General features: G+C 40.5%; 1 protein-coding gene across 1 annotated transcript in view; it reads left to right on the top strand.

Moving 5' to 3' along the window:
• The first annotated feature begins 439 nt into the window (after positions 1-439).
• The window catches only part of MTDH (metadherin), a 35,076-nt gene continuing 20,635 nt past the window's right edge, over positions 440-14,880 (top strand). The window contains exons 1-5 of the mRNA XM_055799483.1: positions 440-1,081; positions 7,214-7,318; positions 11,654-11,735; positions 12,180-12,359; positions 13,852-13,920. Of these exons, the coding sequence (XP_055655458.1) occupies positions 677-1,081; positions 7,214-7,318; positions 11,654-11,735; positions 12,180-12,359; positions 13,852-13,920 (841 nt within the window). The 5' untranslated portion in view covers positions 440-676. The remainder of the gene's footprint in view (positions 1,082-7,213; positions 7,319-11,653; positions 11,736-12,179; positions 12,360-13,851; positions 13,921-14,880) is intronic.

Below are 14,880 nucleotides of genomic sequence, written 5' to 3'. Positions count from 1 at the left end.
GGCGCGGGTCTGGGAAGGGGCCGGGACACGGGCGCCCAGGCCGCCCCTCACCCGCTGCCTCAGCGCGGCGCCAAGCGGGCCGGGGGCGACCCGCTCCGCGTACCGCAGCACTGGCACGGTCCTGCGGGGGTGCCCCACCGGGGGAAGCGGCGCGGCCCCGGAGAAGCCGCAGAGGCCACCTCAGGCGCCCCGTGAAGCGTCGCGGGGCCTCCCGCCCCGGCCGCAGGGGCGACGCGACGCGGCCCCCCCGCCGGGGGCAGCCGCCGCCGCCGCCCCGCTCGCTGGCTGCCACGTCGAGGCTGGTCTCCGCGCCGCCCCCCGCCTCCCCCGCCCTGGGTAGGGCTGGGCGGGGCTGGGCGGGGTGCCCGCCCTGCAGGCGTCACAGTGGGCCCCGCGCGCGGCGGTGACGGCGGGCGCGCTGCGGCAGCGGCGGGCGCTCGGCGGAGGGCGGGCAGTGGGGAGGAAGAGGAGGAGACCCAGGTGCCGCCGGGGCTGAGGCAGCCGCGTCCCGCCGAGGCTCCGCTCGCGTTCTGTCCTTCCCCCACCCTCCCCACCCGCCCCCGGCCGCTGCGGCGCGGGCAGGCGAGCGCGGCTCTCCCGAGGCCGCGATGCGCTCGGCCTGAGCGCTCCCTCGCCGCCCCGCCCGGTTTGGCTCTCTGCGGGGCAGGGGACCGCGATGGCTGCGGGGAGCTGGCAGGAGTCGGCGGCCCAGCAGGCCGAGGAGGCGGCGGCCCGGGTGCGGGACGTCCTGTCGGGCGGCCTGGGCCTGCTGCGCGCCGAGCTGGGCCTCGAGCTGGGCCTCGACCCGCAGGGCCTGCCCACCTGGCTCGCCCTGGTGGTCCCGGCCGCGCTGGGGCTGGGGCTGCTGGGGCTGCTGCTGGCCGTGGCCTGCGGAGGCGGCCTCCGTAAGAAGCCAGCTCGGGGCGCGGCGGAGAGGAAGGGTGACGAGGCGGCCGTTGCGGGCCTGACAGCCGGCGGGGGCCAGGGCAAGGCGGCGGGCCCGGGCCCCGGGCAGCTGCACCTGAAGGGCGACGAGCAGAAAAAGCGAAACAAGAAGAAGCTGCCGGAGAAAACGGCGCGGGTGAGAGGGGCTGCCGGGGCCGCGCCGCTCGGGAGGGAAGGGGTGAGGAGACGGTGGGGCGGGGAAGGCGGCCGGCCCCGGGCGCCGGCGGGGGAGGGGGATGAAAGGCTCTGTGACAGCGGCGGGATGGGGACGGCGGCGGCGGGTATTTGCGGTGGCACCCGGCCGGGCGCGGCGAGTCCCTGCGGGGGGGGGGCGGGGGGGGCGGGCGGGACCGTCTGGCGAGGGGCCCCGAGCGCGGCTGCCTCTCTTCAGTCCTTGTCCCCGGTGCCCCCTGTTAGGTGACACGCCAGCCGGTCAGGTAGGCACCGGTGAGAAGGGCGAGGACCGACCGCAGGGTGTCAAACCACAGAGCCTCCCCCCTGAGCCGCCGTGCGATTCACCTGGGTGATATTTGCCTTGAGAAGGGGTGGGTGGTGTCCTGACTGTCTGCTCTGGAGCTGTCTCGTGTTGTCTGGGTCACTCGGTGGCTTTGAAAACCTGGAGGAGCAGCGCTCACATACGGAAATTACATGCTGATAGTCTTGGGTGATGAGGCAAACACTCGTTTGTTTTTAGCAGCTTGTAAATGGAAACAAGAATTACATGAAAGTATTTTTTTAATTAGTATTCATCGAGTGCTTGCAGGGTTAAGAACCACTAGTGGAGACCTTAGTATCATGGCTCGATTTCAAGCCAGGAGTTTTAGTTCAGGCAGGTATAGACTACTGGAAGCAGCATTTTGAGCCCCGTAAATGCTGTGATGATTCAAACTTGAGTAAGCCTTTTTGCTGTGTCTTGTCAACAGAACATGTTAACGTCAGTCTTGTGGTGAGCTTGCCTCAGTAGGAATATGCCCGATTTAGTTGTTACAGTAAGGATCATCTGCTTTAATAAGGAAATCTGTGTCTTAGCAGCCCCTTAAAAACAGATCATTCCTGTCATTTTTTTTTTTTTCAATCTTCAGTGTGTGGTGTGGGAACCTTCCATCTTTGACAGTATGTAGGCATTTCGTGAGAAAATCAGTCAAATGCAGAAATTATCAGTTGGCCTTTTAAAGCTTCCAGTTATCACAGTTTTGGGGCTTGAAGGGATTGCTTCTATAGCTTTTATTTTGTTAGTATGTTTGTAATCCTATTTATGTCCAAATGGATTATAGGAATGAAAGTGCAGCAGATGTCCCCTGCCTGTTAGAACTGTGTCTTTTAATTATATCTTGCTCTATAAAATCTGAATTGTTCCCCTAATGACCAGAAAAAGGAGAGGAAATTGGTTTGTACTTTCATTTGAGTCTGTGGCAGTATTAAGAAGTTTGGGGTTTATTTTAATGAGAAGGCTAGAACATCTTCAAAGAAAACAAAAATGGTCTGCGTGTACCACCAACCTGTGTTTGAGCAGTGAACTACTGAAGTTGATTCTGGAAGTTGCTGAGCACCAGGAAGAGGAAGCATTTTGTTTCAGAATCTTTCCAGTGTAGCTAGGTCTCCATTTTGGAGAAGGCACATTGGGGATGCAATTTTTATGCCATTTTGAATAGCACATCTTTCAGGATTTAGTAGATCTGTTATGCCTTCTTGAAAAAAAAGACTAATCATTGAAATAATTTAGATTTTGCTTGGTTTATTTTCTTTAAACTCCAGTATAAAAACAAAACATAAACTCTTGCAAGTCATCATTGAAGACTCATGAATGCCTCAACAGAAGATAGAATGAAGAGGTAGATTAGTGCAGGGCTTCATAAAAACGAAGTTTGTGTTAATTTTATATAAAACTTCACTAGCAGACATTTATGGTGAATATAAATACTTGTAATGTTTCAAGCTTGGTTTACTTAGGCACAAAATAAAAGTTAAGGCTATGCAAGAGCAAAGATTTTTCATAATCAAGAGAGTGAAATAGTTTTTCAGCTGTCGAGCTGTCATTCTGTATTGTTAAGATTTGTAAAGTTATCTTTATAGTATTTCATATTCATTTTCTCCATGCAGAGGTGAAAAAACCCCCACCTTTTCCAAAAAGAAAATGCACGAACTGAATCATTAACTGTAGTGCAAATAGGTTTAGACCGGTGGCAAAGTTTAATAGGCCTGCCTCATGCTTGTTTTCCAAGATAAGTTTGTAAGACCTGTATTAGCATGTCACAATATTTTTTTTCACATGGAAAAATCCTCAAAATAACATTAGAAAATTTAAAGATGTAGCAAAAATTCTTGTTGATTGCTGCCTAGTCATTTTTGTCATGTGTTCTTGTACACTGCGATGCTGATACTGAGTTCTGTGAAGGGAAAAGAGTAAGCCTATTATCAGTAGATTTACTACAGGGTTTGCTATGCCAAGGTCTAGATTTCCATTGCAGGCATTTCAGAAAGCTTAGTGCGACTGGTCTGTAGCATTAAAGAGTACACTACAAATGTCTAATTAAAAGCTGTAGGGTTACTTTAATACAGAATTACTGAGCTCATCATATGGCAGGTGAGGTGTAACTCTCATCAGTCAGGATCAGAAATGCTCTTCGCTGTAGCTTTTCTGAGGAAAAATGAGTATTAAAGCTTTGTTTCTTGCACACGGCTTTATTTGGTTCCTGTATAGGTAGGGTACAACTTAACTGATAATTTTAGTAAAATAAATTTAGTTGAATAGAACTGCATTGACTGGATACAGTAGCGACTCTGAGACTGATTATTTACTTGCTATGGGCAGACAGGAAAAAAAATGAATCTGGAATGATTTAGCATTCGTTAACACTATAGTTTACAGAGCCAGTTCTGGCTTTCTTCAGCTGCTTGGAGCAAGGTAGTATCATGGTATCGTTACTTTAGATTCTGTGCAGTAAACCCAAAGCCTTTTTTTATACTTTTTTTTTTTTTTTTTTTTAGCAGCTCCTGGCAGGGGCAGAGCTTCTTGTCTTCTGTCACAGAGTTCTTTGGCCCCTGTTATTTTTTTTTCTCTCCAAAAAGTCTCTTCATCTTTAATTTTAATTCCTTTTCCGAGTAATTGCTGTGCCTCTCTTCTGTTTTTTAAACCTTCAGCAGAAAATGGTGAAACTGTTCTTAGATGGGTTCTGTACAATTTGAAAAATACTACAGAAACTTGAGAGTAACTGTCTTGTGTACTCTTCTACAGCTTTCTAAAGACATTCGTACCATCTATTTGTAGATGCAAAAAATAACAAATTGACTGTGTACTTCCTGTTTGAAGTATTCCTGGACAGTAGATGCTATGTGTTTCAGTAAAAGCATTTGCATTTAATTGACAAAGTTTTCTGCTTGAAAGAACTTCTCAGGCTATGACTGGTTTATGCTTATTGCACTTAGAAATAGACTACGTAAGACTTTTTCATACTTTCAACTGATAACTCGTGTTGGTTTTGTGTATGTGTTAACTGATTGTAGAAGTAGAGCTGTAGGATTCTCCAGGGCTCAAACAGAATATTGCTTAGTTTCTTAAGAGAAGCTTACAGAAAATAACACTAGTAAACAGATTCTTTCACTGGCCAAAGATATTCTAAGTAGGCATGTCTTTATAATGTGTAACTAAGGGCTTTGGCTAATAAAGCCTTGTAAAACTGAAATGATAGCAATTTTATTACTGCTGTTTGAAGTGTGAAACTGAGTTACCCATTGCACTGTACCATACTTAAAGAACCATGTTACTCATTTTAGCAGTTTCAGCAAAACATTTCTTCTTCTTTTGGATTATCTTCATGCCTTCAAATGAATGTGTGTGAAAAAGGTTCGTTTAAATATCAGGATTTTAAGGTCAGCAGGCAAGAAATGCGTTCAGAAACCAGTAGTATTACTGAAAGCACTATTTCTGCCTTGTTACATCTTTTCTGTAGCTTTTAGGATGAGGAGGAAAATATGGCAAATAATAAATAGCACAATTTGAATGAATTAATATTGGTAGTGGATGCTTAATATATTACCCTAAAGTTTTAAACAGTCATTTTGGCTGTAGTTCACTTTTTTTAAAAAAAAAAAAAAACAAAACCACAACACTTCCAAATACTATAGAAAAGCTTTTTTCTTTCCTGCTTCTGTTACTATCTTTGGTACATCCAAAAATGGTCACATGAATTTTGGTTAAAATTCTATGATTCATCAGTGGGAAGAAAATAAATGTGGAAAGCTTCCACTCAAAAGGAGGCTGTTACAATTCAGGGATACATTCAGGGAGAAATGTATCAACATATGAGTTTTTAAACATACTTCTAACAGTTGTTTATGTGATCAGGTAGCATTTTAAACAGTCATGTGGATTAATTTTTCCATAGGATTCTTAATGGATATGAATTAGTTTATTACTTCAGAGAAGCAGCTGATTTATTTTTTTAAAAATTATAGGTTAAAACTTATCTACTGAATTTGAGACAGATTAAGAAAGTGGGTTTCAATTTAAAGTGTATATGTAGTAGCTAAGACGTAAAGCAAGGTACAGAATGTAAAGAATTAGCTGGGTGTAAACATTTCTGACACAAGTCCAATCATAGATGCAGCGAATCTGTTATTGAGCTTTAATGCTAAATAACTTAGAAATAGTGATTCTTTCTCCAGCTTAAGTTCTTAAACGCCACGGGTACTAACATGGATTGAAAGACATCACACCACTAATAACATGACTGTGTGGAATCTGGAGAAAATAGAGGGGTTCAAGAACTGGTTTTTGGCAACAGGTTATTTTCAAGATTGAACATCGGGTCTTTGGTATCCCTCTGGAATTGAGTACTGTGAGCTTTGTTGAGAGGAACTTCTAGAGTGAGACACAGATCTGTCAAATATACTTCATTTTCAGAATGCTAAGGGAAATGTACCGCATCTTAGATATGAAGTCTAGTTTAAAGCTGGTTGTTGCAGGAGGAGAGGGGTTAGGTGACCTGATCTTTCAATTTCTATTAATAGTTACAAAATAAGAAGTCAGCATGCTGGCTAACTACAGTAAGCTGTACTATGTTATGCAGTGGTGAAATCATGCCAAGGCTGATATGTAAGCATAATATAACATGGCAAGACTTAAATACATTAAAAGTTAAATTGAGAGTCAGATCTGATACTTCAAGGAATAGTCACACTAAGTTGTAACATGGCCTGTGTTTTACTTTAAAGCAGTCAGGTCCATGTGGTGCAGTTAAAATAGCTTTTGGTTTTTTAATAACAAAAATAACCAAAGATAATAAAGTTTGGGCTTTATTTAAACAGAAATTAAAGCAACTATGAGGTAGTTATTTATGCTTAATGTCTTATTTAATTTTCAGTCTTTAATATATCTGAATCATTATGAGTCCATCAGGATGAGATTTGTGTGGACTCAGTATCAATTACTACTCTTGACGATTGTTTTTCAGTTAAATGAATGGCTAACAGTAGTAAATGCTTTGCTTATTTTTACCTCTTCTGCAGTTAAAACACAGTAGCTTCAGTTGCAGCTTTTTGTTAACAGTAGACATGACTTTAAAAGTTCTTACATTTTTGCATGGGGAATATATGGGCTAAGGAGGTGTACGCCTTCGCTGTCAAAGGTGACTGATAAAGACTAATGACTATCCAGAGTTTTAACTCTACATGTTAAATAATACATGCTAATTTTCATTCCCTTATTATGAGGTGAAAATGGTAGACTACTGTTAATGCCTAATAATCAAGTCTGTCTGAAAAGAACAATGGGTTGTCATGCTTCGTGTTTGACTTCTAAGTTCTGTTCTGCTATGAAGTTTAACTTGTGAAGGAAATGAACTTTGAGCGATATGCATAGGTAAAAAATGCAGAAATTTGGTCAAAGTAGAAAGGGTTTACAAAATTCCGCCTGTTGCTGAACTGCTACAAAGTGGTGTGTTCATGTAATTAGATAATTTATGGCACAGAGAACTGTGGCTGTTCTGAGAACTGATGACATTCAGAAAATCACCTTTTGATAAGCAATTCATATGTTAAGTAGGATTGAGATGAGATGAAGAGACCTGTTTCTTTCCTTTCTCATTTCTATGTTTAGTAAATACATAATTGCAGTAGATATTTGGAGAACCAACCCACGATTCTGTCTGCTTTACTCAATAATCTTGTGAGCATTTTTCAGTCAATAAATAGTTGCATTTTAGTAATGGTGTAATTTGAGCTTTGCTTTCTCCAAATTTTCTATTATTCACCGTTATTGTTTACACAGCCCAATGGACGGTCTTTCCTTGATGTATCTGAGGATGAAGTAATACAAACTGTTCGTAAAGAAAATGTAAAGCAGCCTGTGGACACAGAAAAGAAGAATGAAAAGGTCAGTTACGTGTATGAAATGAAAATGTCAAAGTTTAGTGTATGTTATTTCAATACTAATAACTCTTATTTGTGATTTGAGACCCTGTTAACATGAGCGAAGAGGCATATTTCTTACTATGAAGAGTACTAGTCTAATCTGGTATTGGAAAGAGCTAAAGCAGTATTTTCTTCACTTCTGAGATCATACCTTATCACAGAATGTTTGCAAGCAAGCCTCCCTCCCCACCACTCACTAAACACCGGTATCTCTCTTCCAGTGAAGATGTTAAACTTACAGAAATTAAGTTTGTGTTTCATCTTTGCTGGCTTCTATTGAGATGCAACATAAAATGATAGTGGTGTTAAGTGGCTTGAAAATGCACTTAACAATTTGGGGACTGCTATTCAAAGGATTAAGACCATGTGCCTGCTTATTTCTTTTGTCAGATGTATCCATTATTGATCAGAGATTTTAATTTCTGATGACAAATATGGGCTTTGAAGTCTGGTGTGAACTTTTTTTAATGCAAATTAAACAGCTACATCAGAAACATCTCTTTAAAGCTTGGTCTGTAGCTTTATCTAAAAGGTAACCGTGCTAATGGCAGTGTTAATTTTTGCACTGGGGAGTCATATTTTCTTGCTTTATCATAAATACTGTCATTTGTAGGCAACGTGGATGTATTTACGATAGGCCTCTGGTGATAATTTTTGGCTTGGTTCTTCTTGCTAACGTGCATGAAACTTTCCTGCTGTCATGGATTTCTGATGTATTTTCTTCAACAAAATGCATTTGTTCTAACTATACTGAGAAATATTTGAAAAATAAATGATTATGCATTAACAGTCAGAAACCAGTAGCTGATTATTGTAATGGGTTTAGCTCGTTCAAGCTTTAATTAACTTGACTATCCTATAATAACTTCTTTTGCAGTTAGTATGTTGGCTCAAAGACTGTATCCTGCTAGTTGGCTGTAGGACTCTCAACATTTTTAGCATTGGCAAATAGAAAGACTTTTCTGTGAAATGGGTTTGCCTTAAAATTTTGTGCCACGCACTTATTTTCTTTTCTCCATGTGTCTCATATCGGCTTGACTTTGCAGTTTTTTTAGTAATATAAGGAAAATTTGAGCCTGAAGGAATAACTGTTTTTCTTCTCACCTTTCATTTTATCTCAAGCAGGTTTCCAAGTAGGTAAGGTGTTGTAACACGTTAACTTGAGCTTTACCTTAACGTTGCAAAGTGATCTGAATTTTAAAATGTTAAGTTGAAGTTGCAGCTCCAGAAAATCATTACCACTATATGGATATGGATGCTGATTCAGCTAGCTATGTTTTCCTATCATCTTGGAGAACTGTGGGCAAAGCATGATTACCTCAGGGGTTGATTGCTAACCTTTCAATTAAAAACATATCCAAGAACTTTCTTTAAACTATGGGTAACTTTGCAGGCATCTTAATTATTTGGTTAAGCCTCTCAGGACATCTGTTACATTTGTAACATTGCAAACCTGCTGAGGAGATCGTAAGAAGTCCTGTGTATGTATGTGTCTTTGTATTGCTCGGGATGGATGCTATCAGTCAATAGGTGGGATTTAAGTAGTATGTGCATGTGCCGAGATGTATGAATATATATATAACTTGACCTGAAGGGTATGATTTCTTTTCTTTTGTGCTTGAATATATGCTTTCAATGAAAATTGTACTCCCTTTGTGTTTCTGTATCTCTTAGCTGCTTCGGGGTTCTGAATTTCATGCATGTTTTTTCAGGATAGTTATTTACTTTGTGTTGTCTTGGGGAGAGGAAGCTTTAGGTAATGTCTGGATTGTGGCTGTTCATATGGTTTATAGTTCTCTTGATGCTTTGAATACTTTCTTCCCTTTTTTCCATTTTAGTGACTTGTGTAGTACAGGGGATTTTTTTAGTTTTTAATGTGAGCAACTGTATCTAAGAAGTGACTCTGGAGGAGATTGCAGCATGTTAAAACTTCATTGCCCCTTGGGTTTGCAAACACACAAGTACTTTGTGTTGAACACTAAAAATAAATAGACCATTAGGGATGAGGAAGAAAGGTTTTGTGTGTTGTTTTTTTTTTTTTTTAATTGTTCTTGCATGGGGGATAGTGCATCTTAAAGACTTACGAAATTTTGGCAGGCTTGCTGAGTTCCTCATGTGCTCTTTGGCTGGTGGCGGAGCCAACACTGGCAGCTTTCTGTGTTGCAGAAGGTGACACTTTGAATGAACAGGCTTCTGCAAAATGACCCACTAGCTTGCTCAGTAACCTTTAACATCTCTTGCTGTTTCAGTCAGTTTGTTACTGAGATAGTGAATGTTACAGCGCTAAGTTGGCAGGTGGTGAGTAAACTGGATAACTAATTACGGTTCTGGTTTCTCAGGTCAGGTTAGGAAAGTAAATATATTTTCAAGATTTGAATTCTTAGTCATACTAACAAATAGGGGGTTTAAAAACAAACTTATTTTCTAAATTATTAAGCTTTGGTTTTGTGAGAAGTGTAAAATTTGATGCCAATAGCTCTTTAAGAGCTAGTTATTTAAGGAATAGGAGTTATAACTTGGAGGAGCAGCCATCTTAAACTGTCATCTAGGAGACTGCTGAGGTCCTTTTGGGTGTTCTCTTACTGCCAGAGGACAGTTGGGTAGTTAATGGCTTTGTGGATGGAAGATTGAGATCTTAACTTCCACTCTCAGTGTAGTTGAAAATGGGAGATGTAGGTAAGAACTACTAACCTTTCCTCCGTTTCAGTTCCAAGAAGCAATTAATAAGTGGGTTTCATGCTGTTTTTCACTTCCCTGTTTAATTCTTTCCGTAGAAGGTGCTCTGGCAAATAATTTGGCTTCTTCATATTCTTAGGACTAATTCTTCTGTTTGCTTTTGAAACCAGCCCTTCTCTTTTGGAGGCTTTTTAGAAGTTAGACAACTGGTATGGGTAACGATAGTCTACTGAGCAAATAAGTGAGATAATTCAGTTTGGCTGTATCTGTATTGTGGGTCCCTTAGTGCAGTACACCATGAGTTAACTATTCAAGTCTGTTCTCTAAGTGTTACAGGTGTGTTGGCACAGCATTGCATATAAGCAGTGAAATTTTTATTCTCTCTGGTGCCACACTAACAAGCTGTACTGCTTTCATTACCTCTATTGAAGCTACATGATTCTTTTTGGTCATGCTAACTCAAAGGCATGTGAACTGCAGGCCATTGTGGACCCATGGGATATCTGCTGCAGCTGTGGTGATAATTTAGTTGTTACCAACTCTGAATTCTAGAGAGATTATTATACTGTTCTTGAACATCTAAGACTAGAAGAAAATCGTGTTTGAACTTGGGTATAAAGCTGGCAATTACTAGTTGTACTCTGGCAGAAGTACATATTCCAGAAAAACATTCAGCATTCTTAGAATATTCTTATTTGAATATTCCAGAGACAGTGAATCAGTGAATAGTTCGCCTTAACACATTTGAGTAGATAGCCATCTTTCTTTAAAAAGTCTGGGGTTTTTCATTCAGGTTTATCTGGTAGTTCTTATACCTTCACTGGATTGAAAAGCTTCTCAGTACTGTATTTCCTTTCTAAGAAGGTAGGCAAGTCAATTTGTCGTCACTTCAGCTTATCAAAAGATTAAACTCCAAGGCTTTCTGCAATATACTCTCTCCCAGTATCCTGTGTCACTTTTTGTCTTTTTTCTGTATCTTTTTATCATTTGATATTGCTACCTGTTGCACTAAAACAGTTTGCAGAAATAGTCATCTCTGTTTCTCTTTATCTCTGCTTGTATAGCCAAGAAGCAAGCCATAACTGGTGAAACCTTGAAAAAAAAAAAAACCAAACCAACAAAACCAACAACCACCAACCTGTATATCTATTGTATGGACTGTAACCACAGTTCCAGTTTTGAAGTAATTTTCCAAACTGGAATTTTTATCAACTTTAAATTTTTGAAGGAGCCACTGGCATTATTTATTTCTCCTTGTATAACTTTATACTCTGCATAAAACAAATTTTGCCGGAGTGAAATCTTCCTGCCAAACTGTTACTGGAAGAAGCTATGCTGCTTCCACCAGCCTTTGTGCTCTGCAGCAGAAGTTATCATTCCCCCCACCTGCCATTTGTGTACTATGGAAGTAATATGAAAGACTCATGCAGTCTTATGTTTGGCAATTAGTATTGTTTAGTACTCTTTTCAAGGGACAGTCCATACACAGGGTTGTTTGGTCAGGAAAATCTGTTTCAAATTTACGCCTTTATTGGGGGGGGGGGGGGGGGGGAAGACTCTAAATCACTGTGACAGGTGATTGCTAAGTAATTATTAAGATAATGTTTTATTTTTATTCTAGTCAAAGAAAAAAAAGAAATCCAAGGGAGATGCTAAAACGGTTCAGGATATGTCACGTCAAGATGGAAAGGAAGTTGATGAAGGTACTGAACAAAGACAGACAGAAAATGCAATTGGACATTTTGGCTTAAATGCTGTTAAGACTTACTTGTGCTTCATAAAAAAACATAAGACTTTTTGTCATAACTCTATAGTCATGTATTATATGTGGAAACCTGATCTTTGAAATGACAGTATTTAACTTACGGAGGTTTTTAAGTTAAACGTAGAAAAACTGAGGAGTTATGGATAATAGGGCCCTCGTCTTGTTCATGTTTTGCTCTGTGAAGCAAAGTATCATCACGCTGCATCCAGAAAAACTTACCTTTGGCCAGCTATCCATGTTTTCAAACTAATGTTGAAGTTGACTGCTATGTCTGTGACTTTTAGACTGAACCTGTACTCAATTTCAGCTTGACATGAGACAATTTAAAACTCTCCTTTTTGCTCTCCGATTTATTTATGGTTTTATTTGGGGGCTATTTTAGGAGCCTGGGAAACGAAAATCAGTAACAGGGAGAAGCGACAGCAGCGTAAGCGAGACAAGGTGCTGACCGACAGTGGCTCAGGAGAATCAAATCTCCAAGGGGTGGAAAATACAGTTTCTGTATCCATTGAACAACTGATGCCTACGCCATCGCTTCCAGTTGGCCTCAGAAAAAATAAAGGTATGGTGGTTGATAGGTCTGTGAATGTATTCTAGGAAGGTTACTTGAATGCTTAAATAGTAACTCTGTTTTGAATGTATGATATGTATATTTGGAGGTGTAACTCTTGAGGATTAGTTCAGGCTACGTAAAGAAACTTTTCATTGTGCAAAACTCCTTTTTTTTTTACAGCCACGCTTTTGGAGAAGCTCAGGAGAGAATGTTCTGGAGTAAGTGGCTGAGACACTGGCCTCCACACTGGTGCTCTGTCAGTAGCTGCACAGCTGCATAGGCATATGTCCCCATTCCTTCACTTCTGCTCTGCTGACTGTGCCCTTTATATTTCTGGAAACTTCAAAGACACTCTCAGCACTGCTGCTGGCAGCGCCAACTCCTTGACTTTTTGAATGCTTCCTTGTGGGAAGGTTATGCTCATGAGTTATCTTTACAGATCATTCACTGCATGTAGACATTTTTTCCAACATAGTAGTACCTGTACATAAGCTGTTCATAATGGTGGGGCACATCTGGCTCAGATTTTGTAATCAATTATTACAGCTAAGGATTCAATAAGAAAATGTAGGCTTTAACTTCTGTGGCTGCTACTGTTTCAGAAAAAAGTTGCATGGGCCGGTTTAAACTGTGTGTAGGCAAAGGAATTCATACTTGGCTGCAACTGAGAAATGGTTTAAGAAGCTAAAAGAATCCGAAGACAAACAGTTTAGCTTTCTAATGCACTTTTAACATACTGATACATTGGGTACTTTGATTGGATGAAACTTGATGTTTTAGCAGGGTGACAAAAAGACTGAGCCTTAGCAACTGTCTGGTACCTAGTAACAACTTAGTGAAATTTGCAAACCTTACCTGGTCATTTTATTGACGCTTGTTTGCATCTTGACAGAGTACATGATTCTTGTCCCCGAGGACGAGATCAGTTGTTTCGTGTTTTCTTTTTTTCTGTCCATTTACACAGAAACAGCCTCAAGAAATAGTAATTCCAACTGTCTGTATATGCTCTGTAGCTAGCCATAACTACTGTAACCTTTCTAGCCAGAGTCCTTTATGCATTGGATGTTCTTATGTGTTGCCTTGTACCAGACACAGCTGAATTCTTTCCAGCTTAATCTAGTGTTTTTATGGTAAGGTGGAAATTAGAAATAGCTATATATTTCTGAAATAGAGCTGCCCCTTGATTGAAAAGGACAGCCTCTGTTTTCGATTTCTGCTCTCCATTGTTGGGAAAACTAGCTACAGTTCTTTGAAATCTGTGGTTGCTTGGTTTGTAGGCCCTAAATGAATTTTGAGTTCTTTCTGTTTGCAAAATAAACACAGATTTAAAAAAATAGAGGATTTTAATTTTAAGCTTTCTGGGAATGTCGTAATTTACTTTGAGGTATTTGGGTTTTTTTCCTTAGAATATCAGTAATGGCTACTTTTCTAAGATTTTTACAGGTATTGCTGTTTGATTAAAAACTTACTCTAGCTCTGTTTTCTCTTACTTCTTTATCAGGTGATGTACTTCTGAATGCACAGGTTAGCAGCTCTAAACCTGCAAAAGGGGAGTCATCAATTCCACAAGGTAAAAGGCTTTCATTATTAGGCATCCTAAGTAACTAGAAAAGTTTTTTACAGAAGTGAAAATACAAAATGTTGGTGCAGGATTTTGTGCAGTTACTGATCTTATCTTTATTAATAACACTGAACTTTATGCAGCTGGTTTTTTTGGTTATGTAAATGTTATACTTCTAAGTTGCAGTTACTTCTTAACAGGTTGAGAATAGTATGTGTAGAAAAAAGGTTCAATATGTAGATTTTTCAGACAGATTACCTATTGTACAAATTGTTATTTCCAGAATAGTACATCTTATTCTCAGGCTTCACTTAAAAATTCTTTATGCTAGCTTTTCAAACTTACTCATTTTTTTGTGTTAATGAATTGGTTAGTTGTTCAAAGAAAAACTTAATATAGATAACTGCAAAATCTCAAAGATACCAGTCCTGATTATGGCAAAATTTGGACTTGTTCCAGATTGTATACACAAGTTACTGGGTTCTTTACATACTCCTTTGAGAGGCATATTTTAAATACATTAATTTCGCAAGTACTTAAATATGAATGTATGTTTACATACCTGATACTATCATAGACATAACTGTTGAAATATTTGGCTATTTTTAGGCTGCAATCAACTAGTGAGTCTTAGCAGTTTTCTACTAAGAGACATTGCTATAGTAATGCTTGAAGTAAATTAGTTTAGCATAATGAAATCAAAATGGTGGTTTTGTACTCGTAGCCAACATCAGTGGTGTTGCTTTAATGAAAAGTAGTTAGTGTAATTAAACGAGTCAGCAAATGAGTTATTAAAAGCGCCCAGGTCCAGAAAGTGAATCACGCTGCTGGTTTTTGAGAGCTTTACTTACTTCATGTGCAAACTTCCTGGACTGTAGCCCAGAAGGAGGGAACTCTAATATTCAGAGACGCATAATGAGAGATCAAGAGGCCCTCGCCAAGCTTCAGTAAGGGAAATTCTGACTGGCC

The sequence above is a fragment of the Falco peregrinus genome, chromosome 3 (genome assembly GCF_023634155.1).
Source record: "Falco peregrinus isolate bFalPer1 chromosome 3, bFalPer1.pri, whole genome shotgun sequence".
Lineage (NCBI taxonomy): Eukaryota > Metazoa > Chordata > Aves > Falconiformes > Falconidae > Falco > Falco peregrinus.
The sequence above is the reverse complement of the archived record's forward strand: the minus strand, read 5'-3'. Positions and strand labels throughout refer to the sequence as shown.